The sequence below is a fragment of the Myiozetetes cayanensis genome, unplaced genomic scaffold (assembly GCF_022539395.1).
Source record: "Myiozetetes cayanensis isolate MyiCay16 unplaced genomic scaffold, myiCay2020 scf2-11, whole genome shotgun sequence".
NCBI lineage: Eukaryota > Metazoa > Chordata > Aves > Passeriformes > Tyrannidae > Myiozetetes > Myiozetetes cayanensis.
Genome location: NW_026087411.1, coordinates 68695038 through 68715703, shown reverse-complemented (window position 1 = coordinate 68715703; position 20666 = coordinate 68695038). Strand labels below are relative to the sequence as shown.

General features: G+C 42.5%; 1 protein-coding gene across 1 annotated transcript; it reads left to right on the top strand.

Moving 5' to 3' along the window:
* The first annotated feature begins 1723 nt into the window (after positions 1–1723).
* Positions 1724–20168, top strand: AMD1 (adenosylmethionine decarboxylase 1). The gene is made up of 9 exons (XM_050315886.1): positions 1724–2260; positions 12464–12550; positions 14055–14181; positions 14680–14782; positions 15463–15505; positions 15598–15742; positions 16752–16844; positions 16937–17092; positions 18038–20168. Exons 1-9 carry the CDS (start codon positions 2130–2132, stop codon positions 18176–18178), a joined length of 1026 nt encoding a protein of 341 aa, XP_050171843.1. The 5' UTR covers positions 1724–2129; the 3' UTR covers positions 18179–20168.
* Positions 20169–20666: the final 498 nt, after the last annotated feature.

The following is a 20666-nucleotide window of genomic DNA, read 5'->3' as shown; positions in this document are numbered from 1 at the left end:
CACTTGCAAACAGAAACTAGGATCAAACACCTAACTGAAAACCAGAGACCAACATTAAATAAAAAGAAGACAGGACTAGGAACTAGTATTGCACATGTAAATAACAATGATAGGTGGACTGATATTAAAAATAAGTGGGGAATATGGCTGGACAAAGTCCACAGACTCTCAGCTGCAGTTTCTAAGCATTTTAAGCAGATTTAATACAGTCGTGCCTGCTGAAACTAATGGTCCTGCACTCCCTATCCATTTCAAGTGCATGCCCAAGCATAGCCTCTCATTTATACCAACACAAGCATTTATGTAGCTGGGACATGAAATGGCTTGGGAAACTGATGCAAGTTAAAGCTGATCACAATTAAAAACTATTAACCATTATTAAAACTAAGTGGTTAGCATTAAACCCGATGGAGTCCACTACACAGCCATGCAAGTGCTTGCGCCGGCACAACGAAGGAGGCAGCATGGAGGCAGCAACAAACGGCTGAGAAAGGAAGACCTTCTTTTTAAGGTAGTCACAACTCACACAAAGTTAATAAAAACCAGTGAAGCCCCAGCACTAGAGAACATGGTTCTCTGCCAGCTATCGAGGCTGTGCTACGGATGCATCCAGCGGCGACTAGGCACCTAGGGAATGATTCACATCCAGCTGCCTTGGGAATGACTCACTGCCTCAGTCTCAGTGAGTCACTCCTTCGCTGTGGACAGAGCCCAATGCCTATTATGCTGTCCGATACTGATAGTATCTCACTGTCTCCTAGTAGGGACTCATTCATCTGTCCCCAGCCATCTGCTGCTGCCAGTCCCATGTAGTGTTAACTACCGCAGGCTCATCGGGGCGGATGGCATTTTCTCTTCTTCATTTAGTCGTTAGCGACGGTTTCCTCCGGCTATGAAGTACTGCAACACTGGATTTATAATGTGCTATTATATCGCTGAAAAATGCTTTAAACGACTATAAACCTGTCCAGTTTGCAATAATTTCTTTTAAATAATAGGGGGGGAAAAAGTCGCAGGTAATCAAGTGTTGACCCAGGGACACAGACCCGCGGTCCCTCCCGTGTCCGCCTACAGCGGCACATGCCCTGCTCGGTCACTCGCTCCTTGTGCCGCACACAGACACACCAGCGGCTCCTCGCTGCGCGGTCACACACGCTGGGCTCCAGGAAGGGGCCAGGGGAGCGAGAGGTGCGCCTGAACGCCTGACCGAGCTCCTCTTTAGGAGCGAGAAGGAGCGCCGGGTGAGGGGCCAGCGTTGCTGCCGCCGCGGCCCGGGAAGAGCCGGAATTCTCGGGCTCGCTCCTTGCGACGCGCCGAACGGTTTCGGGGGATGCTCCCCCGGTGTCTCTCGGCCATGTTCAGCCCCGCTCCCTCTCGCACCCTTCCCTCTCCGCGGATGGGGAATGCCGACCACAGGGCGGGCGGTTCCCACCCATCCTCGGGGGCGGCGCGGTCCCATGGCGGCCCGACCGCCACACCCGCGGCCCCGGCCCCAGCCCCGCCGCCCGCGCTCCATCTCCCGCTCCCTGCGGGCGGGCGCGCGGGCTGCAACGGGAGGGGCCGAGGGAACCGGCATATGCCTGGACGAGCGTCGCCGCCGCCCTATGGGAAGCAGGGAAGGGCGGGCCCGGGCGGCGGCCGCCCAATGTGCAGCGCCAGCCGGCGTGATGCGGCTACCTGCGGGGTATAAAGGCGGCTGCGTGCGCACTGGCCCCTCGCTTACACAGTATGGCCGGCGACATTAGCTAGCGCTCGCTCAACGCTCTTCTCTGTAACAGGGGAACACACGGACTACAAGGAACCGAACCGCATCGCCTGCCCGCACCCCCGCTCGGACTGTAACCCGCTCACACACGCTGCACGCCGCATCCGCCGCCGCGCACTCCGGGTGGTTTTCGCCCGTTTAAAAAAAAAAAAACCCTTCTTTTGCTTATTCCTCTTTTTTTTTTTTTCTTTTAAATTAATATTAAGCAAATCCCCCAGAAGGTAAAACCCGCCTGGGACGGACTGGGACCCGGCGGCGGCAGCGCGGCCCGTGCAGCAGCAGCAGCAGCGAACGGTGGCGGCCGGGGGCGGCAGTTTGGTTGTCGTTTAATTTCTGTGGTTGTTGGTTGCTGAGTTGTCTCACCATGAAGGAGAGCGGTGCACACTTCTTCGAAGGGACCGAGAAGCTGTTGGAGGTGTGGTTCGCCCGGCAGCAACCCGCGCAGCAGGAGCCGCACCAGAGCAAGGGGTCCGGCGACCTCCGCACCATACCCAGGTCCGCGAACGGCCGGCGCGGGGTGGGGTCGGGGCGGGGGTCAACGGCGGCGGGGGCAGCGCTGCCCCCGCGGGCGAGAGGGTCCCTGAATGGCCCGGGTGTGGCGGCGCTTGGGGGGCGATGGCGGCCGCGCCAGGGGGAGGCAGGTTCCGGGGTGGCCGTCGGTGGGGGCTGGGCGCTGCCGACCGCCTTCCCCTTCCCCTGGTGACAGTCCCGGCATCTGCCCGCTGGGGGTGACCTTCCGCCGCCCTCCAGAGACCCCCGAGCAGGGAGCCTCCCCTCGCCCTGGCCGCCGGCGGGCGGTGGGGGTGCCGGGGACGGAAGCCATTCCGCGCCGCCACCTCGTGCAGCCCCGCGCGGTCCCTGCTGGCAACATGTGGCGGCGGGGAGCGGGGAGCCGGGCGTGTGCCGCCGGCCGGGAGCGCCCCCGGGGCGAGGCGGGAGTGTCGCAGTGCTGCTCCCGGCCAGGGGCACGGCGGCGGCGCCCACCCCGCTGCGGCGGCGGCCGGCGGGGAGCGGCTGGCACTGCTCGCACGGCCGGCATCGGGATGAGAAAGCTCGGGAAAACCCTGCCTTCGCTGTACGATGGGGAGCGGGGATCCGGGAATCTCGTTCCCAGTTAATGAAAGCTGGGAAGGGAGATCCCTCTGGCTATCGCGGCGAGGATTGATGGTTCCCTCACATGGCCGGTTTGGCGGCGACCTCCGGCACTGCGTAGCCGGACTGGTCCATAGAGCGGATCTCGCGGAGGGAACCAGGCGGTAGACAGGGACCCTTCCCGTGTTTCCCTGTGGCGTGGGAAGCACCGGAGCGAGGGAGGCACTGGGAACGGCGGTGCCCCCCTCCTCCCCCAGAAGTGTGGCCGGAGCCGCGGTTTACACGTGAGTCCCCTGGCTGCGCTCCCGGGCCGCGCGGCCGCTCCCGTGGCTCTCCCCATTGAGGAGCGAGGCCAATGGGAGCGGGGAGCCGCGGAGGGCCGGGCCCGCGCCCGTCACCCAATGGGCATCTGGGGAATGCGCTGGCGCCTCGCTCGCCGCCGCCCGGGGCGGGGAGGGAAGGCCCGGGGCCCGCTCTGCTCCGCTCCGGCCGCACGTGTTCGGGACTGGCTCCCGCCGCTCCCCGCCCGCCGCCCAGGAATGTGCCCGCGCCGCCTTTGTTAGCGCAGGAGCCGATGGCCACCTGCCGGCACGCGGGTCGCTTTTGGAACCCTGCCGGGCCCGGCGGGCAAGAGATGTCTTTACTGTACTTCATAGGGGGACAGTCTGAGAAGGCTGGAACTGGATGATCTTTAAGCTCCCTTCCAACTCAGGCCACTCCGTGATTCTGTGGAATACCCAGGCTTGTGACTTAGGCGGTCCAACTGTAGATGTGCAAAAAATTGCGTTCTGGAAGTGCTAGAAAATGGTAGCTGAGAGCTTGAAGTGCGAAGCAAAATCCGCAGAACTATGCATGAGGGTGCAGGGACAACAAGAATGGTATGTCAATGCTATCAGCTGACGTAGTTGGAAAAAGCAGGCTTGTCCTAAGCAAACAGGGCAAATCTGAAGGTTATACTTATGTCTATAGCTGACTTTCAGTATGGTTAATTGTACAGCTTTTCAGTTTTGAGTGGTAGCTGGAAGATCTGGTGTTCTCATGTGTATCCAGATCTGCTTGTGCGTATCACTGTCACCCAGTGGTCTCTGGTCAGGGAGCTTGAGCAAGAGAGCTTGGAAAAGAGCTTGTCATGGTGTGTTTAATGGCTAGAATACGTTACTGATGATAGCATCACCGTTCAAAGCTGTATGCTATTTGCCTTCTCATTTGTTTTGATATTCTTCAGCAAATTTCCTCTGTGTGTATGTCAGTAGAGTTAGCTATTCAAAGATCTGAATTGCCAGTGGGCAGGTAACAATTAATAGTTCATGGATAGTGGAAGCTTCATTTCTGCCATACCCGAAGCACTGCAGAATACATGGTTACCTCTGATGTGTTGGTGTAATGAGGTACCTTGCTCATGTAAATTTTACTTGTGAAGCTGTTTAGACCTTTTTGAATAACGTGCTTAACATGGAAATCATCAAATGTGGTTATATAGTTCTTTGAGGCTTAGTGGTGTAGTAGAGGCAGGGTAACGGCTTGTACAGGCAATGTCCAGGCAATCCTGGAAGGCTGTTGAAAATCCTAGCTGAAATACTTGAAGGTCTGAGCTGTGTAGGTACTTGAGGATTCCTGTAGTGTTTGACTTTAATGTGAAAGATTCCAAAAATACTCATTTGACCATGTTAATATGCTGGTGTTGGAATATGAAGATGTAGTTTAGAGATGGCATTCTGCAAATGCTTTCCTCAGTGACACAATTGTGCTCTCTGGTGTTCCATTTGTCAGCTCAGACTCGTGTTTACAAAACTGCAAACTTAACTTTTAGACTTCTCAAGAGCATTTAATGTAATTGCAATGTAGGTACTGGGACAGTCCCTTTGTGTGGTTTAGTTATGGTTGTAAAGTTTTAATAGAGTAGATGCAAACTGTTAACTGTTGAACATGTGGTATTTAACACAGTTTCAGAGCTGTGAACAAGCTTTGAAGATCTTTGTGTTAATTGGCTCTTAATACAAGATGTTAATTGAAGCTTCGTACTTTCTTTGCTAGGAAGCTGTGGCATGTCTGAAAATTGTTAACTTGTGTCCAACAGTCATTATCAGTGACACTGTTTCTAACATGAAATGAAGTTTTACAAACGCTCACTTTTGGAAAACTGTTGTAATTAAATTACTTACTGCAGTTGATAGATACTGCATTCAGGGTTTTTTTCATTTGTATCTCCTACTGTTGGTAATTCTATAGAGGGGATTGAATAAGCTGGTTTATGTTGAACAGAACTTGAAATCAAAGCTGAAACTGTAGAACAATAGCTAAATTAGAATCAAGTTGCAAACCAGTTGAGCTTGCCTTTTGTATTGTAATACCTGCTTAGTAGTGAAATGTGAGCCATTCATCTACTGAATGACTAAGCTCGTGTTCAAAGCTGAAAATTTCCATGTTGCCATGTGCTTGTTAGGGATTAGATATTTTAAAGTCTTTGCTGGATATCATCAGCAAAAAAAGTTATTGAACTGATGCAATTAAGATTTCTTTTTTCTCATATGAGCAAGCTTGCTTTTTGGATAAAAGTTTGTATTAGGTGTAATATATTTCAGAAAATCTCTATGACTATTGCTTTAATACATTCAGTAAAGGTCCCAACTGAAAAGTATTGAACATGGGCTTTACTTTGCTGTTAAGTTTTGGGGTATTTTTGTTCATTTTCTAATGAGTTCTGCAAAGAGGTCTTATTGTTGAAATAGTGGCAAGAATCTGAAGATGCCTACCCTGCTTATATTCAGGAGTGGAAAGAAGTTAAGACTTTTGTGGTCTCAAAATAATTGGCTTTAATTTTAGTGCTTGTTCTCACCATACTTTGTAAGGCATGTTTTTTAAAAGTACTCTTAGGCTATGTATAAAAACTGGAGGAGTTGCTGAAAACATGGACTTGCTGCGAGCCCTGGATTTCCATGGTGATTGTGTAGTGCAATCACTATTCCCACAGTAGACTATGCTGTTTATTCCTTCAGATGTGCAACTATGCATTTTTCATCTCAAGGGTTATCATGATCTTCAATGTACACAAGTTTGAAGCCTTAAGGTAATGATGCAAGTATTAAGAGCCCATATCTCAAGCATTCAACCCTGAAGAATACCCTGAAACTGCTTATGTACTTTTAATCTGCTTCCTATTTGTCTATATTATGCGAACACACAAACTGGAGAAAACTGTAGCAATGAGCAATATGGAGCGACACTTGATACCACATTCCGATCCTGTGCTACAGGAAAGCTTCCAAGCACCCATATAGTCAAACATCTAAGTCCTGTAAATATTTGCTTTGTACCGCACCCTATAGACTGAGTCAGCTCACTGCTACGCCTCTACCCTTCCCCCAGTCCTGAGGACCACAGCAGAGTTATTTGCCTGTTTTCTCAAACAGTGGAGGTACAAGGTGGCTGGGCCATGAGCCCTCTTCTACTCTTACTCCTGCGGTGCTTTGGAACAAAACTCAGTGGAGTCCGGAAAAGAAGGCAGAGTAGGCAGGGTTATGCTAAGATGAGGGCTTCTGTCACTGTGTACTTGCTGAACCTTTTCATGGGTGATGCAGTCTTATCTAGAGAATTTTATGTAAAAATGCAGTCTTTCCCTCATCAAAATTGGTATTAATCAACTAGATTTTAGCTTTCAAGTTCAAAATTACAGGTAAGGTGTGCTTGCTTGTAACTCACAATTGTAATTAAAGAATGATTTCACGCAAAGGGAATAAGCCCTTTTACACTCACTACTACTGATTCTGATGCTGTTTGCAGGAATTGAAGACTTATGTTGAAGACTTGATGTTTTCCTACCTTACCACTGAAACTGCTAAAGAATTTGTCACTTTCTGCCAAAGATCTGGTCCCTTAGTGAGACTCTGGAGAGCATCCTATTAAAATATGTGGCTGCTGGTGTATTCCCCCCAAAAGGGCTTCACTAATGGCTTTATGTAGCCAAGAGAACAGGAAGATTTGGGGCTCATGGTAGATATCTGCTGCCTTAGAGTACCTTCTGGAGAAGGTTACACTCCAGTTGGCCTTGAATATTGCTTGTAATTCTTGCTGTGCCTGCTGGAGCTCATACTTCTTAAGCACCTTGGGTGTCAGGTATGTTTTGTGCTTTGATGTGAAAGACTTGGAAATGCCTATCAAATATCTTCAGATGTAAAGGATGGAGTTCCTGTTTCATGTACACTGCTGTAACTGCAGTAATGATGTAAGGCCTTCAACAGGAGAAATATGCAGACTTTGAAGCACTGTCTGTGCTTATCTTTGTGCCATTGCTGAAATATCTTGGTTTCGTTTGGAAGTGATGCTCTAAGTAGTTGGCTTGGGACCTTCTAAGTAAAAAGTATTTTGTGAGGAGTACTGCATAGAATCACTTCTGATGTGCATGCAGTTTTCCATTCAGGCACCTGTCTTTAATTCTAGATTAAATGCATGTCCCTGGTGAGTTTCTTAAGTTAAAGATAAGGGGGATGCAGGCAGTCTCTCTGTATATCTGTGCCCAGAGCATATAGAGGGTGTGGCACTTTTGTGCACCTCACAGATACTGCTAAAGTAAAATTATCAAGTTGCCACTGCCTTGAGTCTAAACTCAGGCTCTGAGTGTGGTTCGAGGTAATCTATCTTAAACAGCAATTTATAAACTAAATTCTGGTTCTCATAGGAAATAATTCACATGCAGCTGTCTACAGAGAAATACACAAGCTTTAATACACAAGGAGGTGCTTTAAGAAACTTGTGACTTCTGTGGTCTGTAGTGTACCTGTTTCAGGACCCTTGAAACCAATGTTGCAATTCTGCTGACACTGATACTTAGCCAGCTTTCCTGTGTCTCGGCTACATCTCTTCTGCGTAGGCAGTTTAGACGTGGCATTAAGCTTGGCTGTCTGGATCACGGTATTGGTAGGAATGTGCCTACTTAACTGGAGCCTGCTAATGAGGTAATTGATATATCTGTGGCTCCTAAAAATACTCAGTAGGTAACAGGTGAGGGGATAAAAGGTTGCGCTGCAGTTGAATGCTTGATGTTAAAACAAGGTTTTACAGTAAGGATTAAAGTGCTTATTACTTTTGGTACTACAGACTTGTCAGCTGTTCTGTTTTAATGCAAAGCTATGTAAGAGTATGTATACGGCTTAAGCTGTCTTTAGGAATTTCATATGATTTATTTCCTAAGAATTCCCGCACTACTGCAAGACGTCTTCTCCTCCTAGTGCCGTCTGGCTGCCTTGGCAAGGTACTGTTACCGGGGTGGTGGAATGGCATGCTTGTGGAGGCTATTAATTGCTGATAGGAACAAGTTCTTGATGTAGTTCTTATCTCTTTAAATTGCTGTTAGCACCTTCCCAGTTGGCCTGAAACAGCAGTATTGTGCCTGATAGACTTGACTTCTGTTAAGAACAAGTTTTACCCTGAAGGTAAAAGCTTAGAAGAGGCCAATAACTTGTGTTCAAAAGCATGGTTTATATCTGGCAAGGAAAACTTGTTTCATAGCTTATTCATTCCTTATTCCTGCAAAGTATGAAATGAAGGAACAAACATGATGTTTTGGAACTTGGTTCGGAGGCACTGTTGACTATTCATTACAGACTTTAAGCATACTTCCTGAAATTAAGATAATTCTCAGTTAAAATAGTTTTTCCCTACTGATATACCTGGTTGGCACTTTGAATGGAAGGTATTTGCACTCTGGTAACAAGTCTGTTGATAAGGCACTGAATATTGCAACATAGGTAGAGGAGTGGATTGCTGAACTTTAATTTTTTTTTTTTCTTTCTTTTGGCTACTCAGATATAGAACACGTAGCTTTCTACAATTGAAGCAAGTACAGTTTTTCACGCTTGAGTGGATGTATTCCATTTTTGTTTGCTGTTCTCTGAGAATGTGCATTTAAGATGCAATATGCTTGCCCATTGGAGAAACTAATTTAACTTTGGATAAGTAACAGTTATTTGAAACTTGAGAAATGGGATTTTAAAGCTTTGCAGTGAAGTGGTCAATAAGCCCACAACAGCGAGGAGCTGATTTCAAGTGCGTTTTTGCAGATCTGCTGCAGAACTTGCTTCCAGTGAGAGCTGCCAATGACTCCCCCGGATCATACTCTACTATGCTTGAGTATAGGACAGCAGTTTTCAAACTCTGATTGTCCTGATGTCTGGCTGTGGAAAATAATGTAGGAAATAGTAATGCCATTCACATCAATCATTGAAAAAGGAGTTTTGAAGAGCAGAAGCCCATGATAGCATTTTATTGAGAATTAGTCTTACTTTTTCCCCTGTTTCAGTTGGAGGCTTTGATTCCAAGTTCAGACTTAACTCAGTAATGAAATAAGTAGTGTTCTCAAATATTTCAGTCACTAATTTTGTGGATTTTTACTTGACAAAAAATGTGCATAGCTGCAGTACATGTACTGATAACCATTGAAATACTATTTTTAAGGTGTGTGGTTTTTTTTTTGTTTCCACATTGTGTGGATAGACACTGCTTCTCTCAACTATTGATTCTTACATAATTATACAGATTTTTTTTTTTAAAAAAAGGAGGAAATGCAAGAATTAGACTTACTGTGAGCTTAATCTACTTGGTACAAAGTAGTCCCAGATGTTCTTCCTTAGCTGTGCTTTAAACAATGGAACATGCCAAATACTAAGGTCATCTTGTTTAAATAGATTATGTTGGATCAAATCCAGCCTTTCTTTAGTTTTTTGTACTGAACTTTTAAATGCATATAGATACAGGCCGGTATCTCTGCAAAACTTCTCCCTAATGTGGCCAAGTCTCATCCTGGTTGCTGCAACCCTTTGTTAGTCTGTATATGCATCTAAAGCAAGCCTGGCATCTTGTCTGTTTCAAGTTGCAGTTTTTTAACTTGATGCTGCTCTAATCATCATATGATAAACTTGCCCTTTATTTCTGTAAAGGCTGAACACATAGCATTTAGTGTATGCTTAGCTGTGGTTTCTGTTGTATAATAGTGAAGAATTGAGCAAAGGTCCCTAAATACATATATAGTACTAACTAACAAGCATAACTTTCTTTACATGGTGGGCTTTGCAATATTGTGTCGTTGATACTATGCTGTACTGACCCCTCATTGCTGGACTACTTGAAGACCAAAATTCGTACATTTTCCTGTGCTAATATGTATTTGAATCTTAAGCCATTTCCCTGAAATGTGTGCATGGAGTTGCACTACAGCAGTGCTTAAAAGTGTCACTTGTCTGCATAAAGCTGAGGGTTTGACTGTCTGACTAGGTAAGAAGCTTGTGAAGGCTGAGATGTATGCTCTTGAAAAGCCTAAGATAGTTACATGCCCATTAATACTTAGAAAAGTACAAAATCAGATTTGTAGTAATGTACAAATGGGGTTAGTGCAGCTCAGCATTAGGGAACTCTTCTTCACCTTTCACAAATGTTATGTCAGACACTGGGTGTTTCTTTAATGGCAGATGAAATGTTGTCAGTAGCAGTGCCGGAATAATTTGAACAATTTCAAACATAACCTAGTTCAATTCACAGGAAAAATGTAATAGGATATTAAAGGGAAAACATTAAGGCTGGCAAACTTACACTGGTGGGTTGTAGCCAGAGAAAACTAAATCGTTCAGTATTCTTGTCAGCAAAAGTGTGATTTTTTTTTTTTCCCTAGGAGCATTTAAAATAGGTATAATATAAGTGTTTCACTCCTTGCATTTACCAGGTTTTTCAAGGTGAGCAGGCACTTGCATTTTCATATACACTTGAGTATCAGGAACAGAGCTAAATCCAGTCAATGACATAAGCATAGAGCTGAATAAATGTGTGGGACTTGAGATGAGCATTAAAAATAACTTTTTTAATTTGATATGCAGATTTGAGTGTCTGTACTGTCATGTCTGTAGTTGCAGAAGAGTGTTTCATCAAGGGTCACTAACTGGGGTGGTAGGCTAAACCTCACTTTGATTTTAAGTATCTGGTTATATCACTGAATCTGTAAGCTTGTTCAGATGTGCTCTTAATTGTGAACACTTAAAAAATGTGTAGAATTTTCTCATTTTAATAGCTTCAGTCTCATTTAAAAGGAGGCTATAGTGTGAGTCTGTAACACAGTGAACTGTGTTCTGGTTGAATCGTATAAATATGTTATTCTGGTGTAATGTTGAGTATTAGTAGTAAAGTTACAGAATTCAGTTTCAGGAGTCATTCTTCTGAATTAGAGAATTGAGGGAGAAATTAAGGCACTTATTTGCTGGAGTGTTTAAAAAAGCTGGATATTTTAATTATACTTACAGCAGAATCTAAGGCTTCAGCTTTGTGAACTGACCAATTTTCTGAGGGGAAAGATTGGTGGCTGCTGGAGGAAGCCTGCCAATGGAATTAACAGTGAGTGCTCTGTCCTGAAGTACAACTACAGGGCTTTTGTGGTGTCGGTAAAGCGTGAGAGGTCTGACTCCTGAGGATGGATTATGCTGACAGTTGTATGACCAAGCTAAGCTTTCTTGGTGATGAGAAATTGGCACTTCTTTCATGCTCCCAGCTGCAAAGGGTCCTGCAGCATCTCCAGCTCTGCTGATGGGTAGCTCAGTTTTATGCTGGGTTAGTAAATCCCTTGGTTTGTGACAGGTCTGAGGACAAGAGCCAGCACAACCTGCAGGTGGAACATGCTGTGGGAAGGGAGGGATGGGAAAAGTAGGACAGCTGGCAGTCTTGTATTATGTGACGTCAGGATGCTGTATTTGTTCCTGTCTTATTTATAGCAAAATTGACTATATTGGGTTCTACTAATCTGATGTAGACACAAGACTAAAGTTGACAACCAAAGTAGTTTTTTGCAAGTCTGTCCTTTCTCACTAGTATTTGAAATATTTTGGCTTAACTTGAACACTTTGATTTTTTTTTCCAAATTCCTCATAGAATGAATAAGGTTAGACAGTAAAGAATTGAAATATTGAACTTCTACATCTATGAAATCTAGCACTGTGGCTTCAACTTGGCCTGTATGAAATAAGTTCAGTTTATTTTTTTCTAAGTATAATATTCCTAACTATTTACTCTAAGTCTTCTATATCTTCTAGAGGTAGAAGAAATCCTGTGATCCTGATTGGTTCAAGAGGAATTCAGGCCATTGAAATTTGTTTGTTTTTAGGGGTGGTTTTCAGCTAAATTAGGAACTTGACTCTTTACTGGTCAGTTAAAACATCTTAATGCTAACTTGCTAGTTTATTACTCAAGTAGGTGCCAGTGACTATTGTGATTGAAGTGCATGGAGGTTCGACCTAAAGCATACCTTAACCTTAATTGCTGTAACTTATCTTAGTACATGTGGGATGCAGGATTTAAGGTTATTTTGACTCACCTAGTTAGAAGCTTGGGGTTGCTGTTTGGCAGTTGTCTGCATGCAGCAGACTATAGTAACAGATTTTGAGGAATACTTAGCCATTGAGAGCTAAGAAATTGGATGTTACTGTTATAGACAGTCCACATACAAAAAGTCTTCCTGTTTTGTGCTCTCAGATCCAGTAAATCAAGACAAGCTCTAGTGTTGTTTGGGCTACACTTTTTACCCAGGGCTCCAGAAAGCTTTGGTTTTTTTAACCTGTTGTTATTTTTTTACAGGATTGAGTGGGACAAACTTCTGGAGAATGTGCATTGTTTGATCATAAGTGTGACAAAAACTGACAAGCAGGAAGCTTATGTACTCAGGTAAGCCACTACCTCATTCTTTTAGTCTCTTAAGAGGTAAAAAAGTGAAAGCTGTCATATGGGACCAGTCTTGGGTTAATGTGCTGCTGTTGGCAGCTACAGCTTACAAGGGTCTGCTAATCACAGCACTCTCATGCTTCTGTTCAGAAGTGGAAATGTCTTCACAGTTACCCCTGTTTCTTTTTTCCTGTAACTGAAAGGATTGATGGAGTTGTGGTGGTTCTGCACCTGATCACTGAATTTTGTCTGGGAGGGTGGGGTAAATAAGGTTCCCCAGTTAAGAAGTTTAGTATTACTTCAGCAGAATAGTGCATATAGGTGTCACTTACAGATCAGCAAAAAAAAGTGTATCAGTAGATTGGCTTTAACTGCAGATAATGGGGAACAACCCTTGCGTCTGAGCTAAGGACATATATAAAAATGTAGCTTTCCTGAAATCCTGGAATTTTTTTGCTGTGCAGAGGTTAGTTGTAAGGACACTACTTTCACCATGTGTTTTTCATCTTGCAAAATACTTCCTTGCTTTTTCTATGTGAACTTTACAGATCGTTTGACATTCTCTGCTTTACTTCAGATTACAAATACTGAAGCTTTTGTACTCTGAAAGTCTTGAGGGCAAGGTTGGGCTTAAGAGCAAGCTAGTCAAAGAAACTGCTGAAGTCTTGTTTCTTCAGGCTTCATGTATTTTAAACAAAATTCTGAAAAGAATGTAGCTAGTTACTCTGCATCTTGGATGAAATATAGTCTTGACTTCAGATTTGTAAACAGCATTCATTCCAAATTGCATTATTTAAGCTAATTTTTAATCCCATTGTTCAGTGACTTGGTAAAAAGATACTTGTTAAGTATGTTTAAATATTCTGGATGTAGTATCAATGCCTATCTTCAGTTCAGTGGGGCTGCAGTTAAGTATCTGACTTAGTTTATGTACATTTAATTTCTGTGTCTTTATAGACATATCATATAGCTGTGCCTATATTCTCACAGTGAGATTTCATGTTCCTGTGAACAGGTGCTAATTCACCCTTTTCCAGTAGTCTGCTTTCCTAGAAGATGCAGCCAGACAACTTACTTAATTCTGTTAAGGCTTTTACCTTATTTGAGTTCACCTTCTCGTAGACGTTGTCAGCTAAGAAAGATTACAAGTTTGTTCTGTGTCAGGGTTAAGACATTAAATTCAATGTCTGTGCTGTGTACCCACTTTACAGCATGTTTGTATTTCTCAAATAGTTTGATGATGTCTAATACATGTATTATGTCTTCCTGTAGTGGGGTATCTCTGTAATACCATGCTTGGAGCAAGTATTTGTTTTGGGAAATCATAATTGCTATTGAATGTTAGCTGAAATCTACTGTTTTGGTCCATTTTTCAAATGTGTTTATGTACCATATTATGAATACTCTGAGTAATGCAATTGGTGGGGATAAGAACCAAGGGCTGGATTGTTCTCCTGGATTGTTTTATGTAGAGCACTTAATATATTTGTCACACCTTTTTTTACAGTGAGAGTAGCATGTTTGTCTCCAAGAGACGTTTCATTTTGAAGACGTGTGGTACCACCCTCTTACTGCAAGCACTGGTTCCCCTGTTGGAGCTTGCTAGGGAGTACAGTGGGTTTGACTCAATTCAGGTAAGGTGTCAAAAATGTTGCATCTTCCTTAGAATGTACACAAACCTGTTTTACCACTATTTAAAATTCACTGATTTTTATTAAATATTCTGGAACTTTCACATTTATTTATGCTTCCTATAATGGGAAGATTGTAATATAAAAATTGCTCTGCTGTAGCATTTACCCTTCTGCTTGCCTCTTAATGGGTGCTAACCATCAAATGCCATCATGCTGAGTTACTTAAGAGTGAAGGACTTCTGTGCCTCTGCTGTCAGTGCTGAAGTCACTGGAGTTTTCTAATGGAAAACAAGTTTGGAAGTAAGCTGTCTCCTGTAGCTTAGAAATTAAAATAGAAATATCCATATGCCTCTGAAATGGGAATAAAGCTAGCAGTGTTTTGACAGTGAAAACTTGGGTCCTGTAAAAGTTTATGATAAATGCTTGTGTTTTTCTGAATTTTTGGATTTGACATGGGGGGATATATTCATTATCTAAGATGCACCTTTATTTTTTCAGAGCTTCTTTTATTCACGTAAGAATTTCATGAAGCCTTCCCACCAGGAGTACCCACATAGGAATTTCCAGGAAGAAGTAGAGTTTCTTAATGAAATTTTCCCAAGTAAGTTCGTGAAACTTCCATCAAAGTTGTACAGCTCATGTGAAGGGTTGATGTTATGTGAGAAGTGACAAGCAGTACAATAGGTACAGACTGCCAGGCCATGCATTTAGCACTCTGCAGAATCCAGCTTTCACTAACCCTAAAAACCCTATTTAAAAGCTAGGATAGTAATTTAATCTGACTAATACACTTAAGAAAAAGATGGGCTTTTCTCAAAGTCACTGTGCCAAAAATTGAATTTAAACATTTAATAAAATTTAAAACTTATAAAAAACATCTTACATTTTAAATACTGGCAGAAAGGGTTTTTTTTGAAGGAATGTGGAAGCTGTGGTACTCATCTGAGTTATTTGAAAATAAATGCTAATCATAAATGTATTTTAATAGAGGCTTAAGAGTACCAGGGTTTCTCTCTGTACGTAGCAAAAGCTGTAATCTGAATTTCCTGCTAGTAGGCTCTCAGCTAGGATGTCCAGACCCACTTCTGAGGAAACCTCCTTTTCTGATTATTAACTTAGCATTCCTGAAGCTAAATGCTGGGTTATTCGACACAGATGCTGACTGTATCAGTGAACCTCATGGGGTTCTGTGACAACTGTCTTTAAATATGAGATGAATATAATATTTTTCATAAGTGTTCAGCTGTGATGCATTAACTGGAGACTTTTTGTCTTGTCTAGATGGAGCAGCTTATTGCATGGGGCGTATGAATTCTGATTGCTGGTATGTATGTGAAGAGTTTGAAGTCTTTGAGACTTACAGTAGAACTTGGTGCTTTTAATACATACTATATATGTGATTTGTACTTTCCATAGGTACCTGTACACTCTGGATTTCCCAGAGAGTCGGATATCCAATCAGCCTGATCAGACACTGGAAATTCTGATGAGTGAGCTTGACCCAGTAGTTATGGACCAGTTCTACATGAAAGATGGTGTTACTGCAAATGATGTCACTCGTGTACGTTTGCTTGAAAACTAATAATTTGGGGGAATGGTGGAAATTGGGCAACAAAATGCTTCATTTGATGACCATTTAATAGAAGGTTTGTTTTGTGGTAGGAAAGATGTAATAGAAACTGTCCAGTTAATGCTTTAGGAGTAAAATGGATTTAACTCTAGAATGTTTGGGGGAACATAACTTCACATTTTCAGTGCCCCTGGTTTAGTGTATTGAAAGGAGCAGTATGCAGTGCTTTGGATGATTCAATGCTTTTACTCTGAGAAATGGAGGAGTAGGAATAAAATCACAATTTGAGTAACTTTGACTGAAGGATGTGGATTATGAGGAGTGAGGCTTAGACTGAAGATAATGAATCCGAAGCTTATCTAGGTATCAAAATCAAGGAGCTGTTTGGATGAGGGGAAGGGCAGACTTGGGGCCTAAGTATAACTTGATGGTTATGTCTCCTTTTACCCTTTTTCCAAATGGGGAAATCCTTTGACGTGAACAAATTTCTCTGACAAGTACACTGACTTCATCTTGTTTTGTGTCTTAGGATTTGATTCTCTTATTTGCTATTGAGAACTGGCTGTACCTCAGGTATTATATGGGAGTTAGAAGTGCTTGGGATTGCACTTTTATTCTGGAGTATAAAGCAGTATATCCTTATTCTGGAGTAAATGTAAATAGTCTTCACTTCATGGACAGTGGTTGAAGAGAAGCTCCACTTTTCAGCAGCAAAAGCAGTTGTTTTAGAATTCTAAGATTTCCCTTGTCTTGGATGTATGCAGCTTGGTTCTTTAAGAGGCACCATGATAAATTACTGAGTGACAAGCTGAATATGGGTTATTTGGGGACAGGATGCAAAGCAAGTTCATCTACAGTGGTACAGATTATCAAACGGAACTTGTTCTGGGGAGAACTCTGGTGTCCTGCCCCCAAATGTTAGTTCTACGTTTTAGTGAAATCTAAACAAATGTAAGGATGTATCATAAACTGAGTTGTTTAATCCTGACTTCTGTTTCAGATGAGTGGAATTCGTGACCTGATACCAGGTTCTGTTATTGATGCTACAATGTTCAATCCTTGTGGGTATTCAATGAATGGGATGAAATCGGATGTAAGTTTTACACTCATTGATAATTAATGTACTGATAATTTAAGTAAATAATAAATATTTGGTGGTAACAATACCCTTTTTTTTTTTTTCAGGGAACTTACTGGACTATTCACATCACTCCAGAACCAGAGTTTTCTTACGTTAGTTTTGAAACAAACATAAGTCAGACCTCTTATGATGACCTGATTAGAAAAGTTGTAGAGGTTTTCAAGCCAGGAAAATTTGTGACAACCCTCTTTGTTAATCAGGTGAGTTTTCTTGCTTTAGCTTGTCAGCTTATGAAATGCACACACACAAATAAAGCAGAGCTAGAGATTTTTAGTGGAGATAAAGTTTCCAGTTTGCCTCGATATTTGGGTGGTCATTTCTTTGGAAAGTAAAAATAGTCTTCACTATTGCTTTGGCATGTACTAAATCTGATCTCCAGAGTTCTTCAGAAATACTAAGATGAGGCAACCCAGTCTTAGTATTCTAATGACTTCCTGGTTTTTGTGGGCATAATTTCTTGCTTTGGCACTTCTCTGGATTTGCCTGCAGCTCTCGGTTGTAGAACTGCCACTATTAATGGTGATGCTGCCAGCTATCATAGAACCATTGGGTTGGAAGAGGCCTTAAAGATGATTTAGTTCCAACCACCCTGCTATGGGCACAGATGCCTTTCACTAGACCAGCTTGCTCAGAACCCCATCCAACCTGGCCTTAAACATTTCTGGGAATGGGACATCCACAACTTCCCTGGACAACCTGTATCAGCGCCTCACTACTCTCAGAGCAATGAATTTCTTCCTAATATCTAGTCTGAACCCACCCTCTTCCAGTTTAAAGCCATACCCCTTCTCCTGTCACTACATGCCCTTGTTAAAATATCCCTCTCCAGCTGTTTTGTAGCCCCTTTTAGGTACTGGAAGGCTGCTTAAAGGTCCCCCACCAGCCTTCTCTTCTCGAGGCTGAACAACCCCAACTCCTTTCAGCCTGTCTCTGTAGGAGAGGCGCTCTATCCCCTGTACGGTTTGCAGTATCACATGTAGGGAGCAGAATCCCTGCTTGAGAATGGAACTTCCTGCAGCACTGTCAGGCACAGATTTGAAGCATGTTGGTAATAAGTATCACAAGAATTACATATGAAATACATGGTATGCTAGTCCATTTTTAAATGCCAGTTGAAAAATAACTTTTACCTTTTTGTTTTCTAGAGCTCTAAATGTCGCACGGTGTTTTCCTCTGCCCAGAAGATTGAAGGGTTTAAACGTCTTGATCACCAGATTGCCCAATTCAGTGATTATAATTTTGTTTTTACCAGTTTTACAAAAAATCGCCAGCAACAGCACAGTTGATTAAGAATGAAGAAAAAGCGCAAAAAGAAATCCCATATAGAAGGTGGTGGTTGCTTTCTAGTTAATGATTCAGGGGGCCATGTTTTCCACTTCCACCACCTTGTAGTTGTGGAAAGCCCTAGGTGTAATCTTAGTATAACCATTTTGAATTGTATGCATTATTATATCAAGGAGTTAGATATCTTGCATGAATGCTCTCTTCTGTGTTTAGGTACTCTATGCCACTCTTGCTGTGAAATTGAAGTGCATGTAGAAAAATCTTACTGTATGAAACTTTACAACACTTGTAAAAATGATTCAGGTAGAATTACACACAATATAGTTTTTCTCCAGGTATCACCAAAAATTCCCCACAGACAAGGCTTTCGTCCTCATTAGACTTTAGCCTCAACCTGCTCACTGGGGACAGTTCTCTGTTAAATTGTCTGGGTTTGTTTTTTTTTTTTTTTCATCTATGTTGTGATTTCAGTCTAAAACAGTTTTTGACAAACTTCTATGATTTCTAATGAAACTGATTCTTAATTAACACTTTCATGTTTGGAGAAAGTTCTTAAAACAGTTACAAATTGTTTTGCTACTACAGGTGGTGGTTGATTTATTTTTAAATCAGACTGACTTTTCATGCTCTAATAAAGCTTATAGGAATTTGCTCAGCTATACTGTAGCACTGGGCTAATACATTGGTCTTTCACCTTTAGTAACTTGGGTATCGGTACTAGTGCAGGCTAAAATTTGTCTTGCCTTAATGCTCATTTATCTGTCCACTGCTACACCATGACAGAATTTGAAGAAGGTCCAAGTCTTGATTAGGGGAAGAGCAGAGCCAGAATGCAAGTGCTTTGGCATAGTTGTGTGACAGCTTTGCAAAGTGCAAGTTCGTGTTGGCACCAGACATTTTCTGTCCTAATCACCTGTTATGTCAGACTAAGAAGTTGGTGCTTTTGAGCACTAGCAGGTAGATGTAGTGGAGGAGTGGAATTTGCCAGTCTGGATGTGTTGATTGGTTTGGATTATTCTCAGTAAAACCTGTGACCTACTACTCCTGACTGTAAAGAGTGCTTCTAAACTGGTCCAGTGTCTCTTCATTTTGTTGTTCCAAGCAAAGCTAATGCCTCTATCTTGTGACAGTCCTGTGACCTTGTTGTGCATGTGACTTATGTTGTATTTGAGTATTGTGACTTCACCTGTTTTTTCCTCCTAATTGCTAAGGTGGTTCCTCTTGTGACTTGAGGGCATTAAGTGAAGGCATAGAACAAGAACTGTCTGGGACATCTGGACAACAGTGAAGTAGAATGCTATTCATGGAGCATGAATAAGTCACTTCAATGGGTATTGACTAAAATGCAGGCTTTAAAGAGCTGGCACGCTTTCAGCTATGTTTGTAAATACTGGGATTTTAACAGCTGTGAGACCAGTGTGTTAACTACAAAATTGAGATTATTTTCCCCCCTCTTGTCCTTGCAATGGTTTGACTCTTTCTGGTTTGATGCAATGGTTTTTTTGTTCCTTCCATATTTATAAATGAAGCACTTTTTCAGTGCTTCTAAAGTGAAGTCTACTTGGTTAGAAATCAAGTGGTTGGAACATTTGGATTTTTTTTTATATTTTAAGCATATTATTGATGTTCTTTACCAATATTACCAATTACATGCTGTAAATGGCACTAAAGCTTTTTGATGTTAATATTGAGGACCAATATTTGTGGGTTTTTTTTGTTCTTACATTGTCCCAATTGATCTGACATTGGTTGGCTTGAGGTCCTTTAAGTAGACTGAGGATCCCTTTTCAAGTAATACTTAAATACACATTTAAAAAAAGAAGCATAAGCCTCGGCTATAAAAATGAAAGCTGTTGAATGGGTTATTGAACTATCTGGGTGATCAGGATGGGGGGAGTATGGTGTTTATAATTTCTGTGGTGTTAGACTTTGATCATTTAAAAATATCTGTACCACAACTTAACGCTTCAATAAAAGTTCGCTTAAATTGTTTGCAGTGGTGATCCAGTAATTCTTCCCTTAACTGCTTTCATGCCTTCTGGTACCAGATGGTTTAATTCTGAAATAGATTTGTGTCCTTATTGTCCTAATTTACTTTAAATTTGCTTTGCCTTGTAGGGGATGCATCTCCACTGTTAGCACCTTGGTACTTTAAAATGAGGCAGTATGTCAGACAAAGCCAAATGAAAATGTTAGGCTGTTATTGAGGCTAAAACTTTTTCTAAATCAACACAAAAATTTGCTATCTTCATCTAACCTGTATTTTTTCTTCAGCAATAAATATTTGAAATAGTTGTCTGAATTCAGACAGCTCCTGTTTGTAAGTAAAAAAACCTGGCATACATTTAGGGTACTTAAGCTTAAACCAGGTGAGGTTTGTCTCTTAAAACAAAGGAGGCGTGTGTCTGCATAGTAACCTAGACCAGTGGCTACCGATGTCACTGCTAAGCAATGCAACCAGCATAAGGGAAGATTTCCTGGAGTTCATGT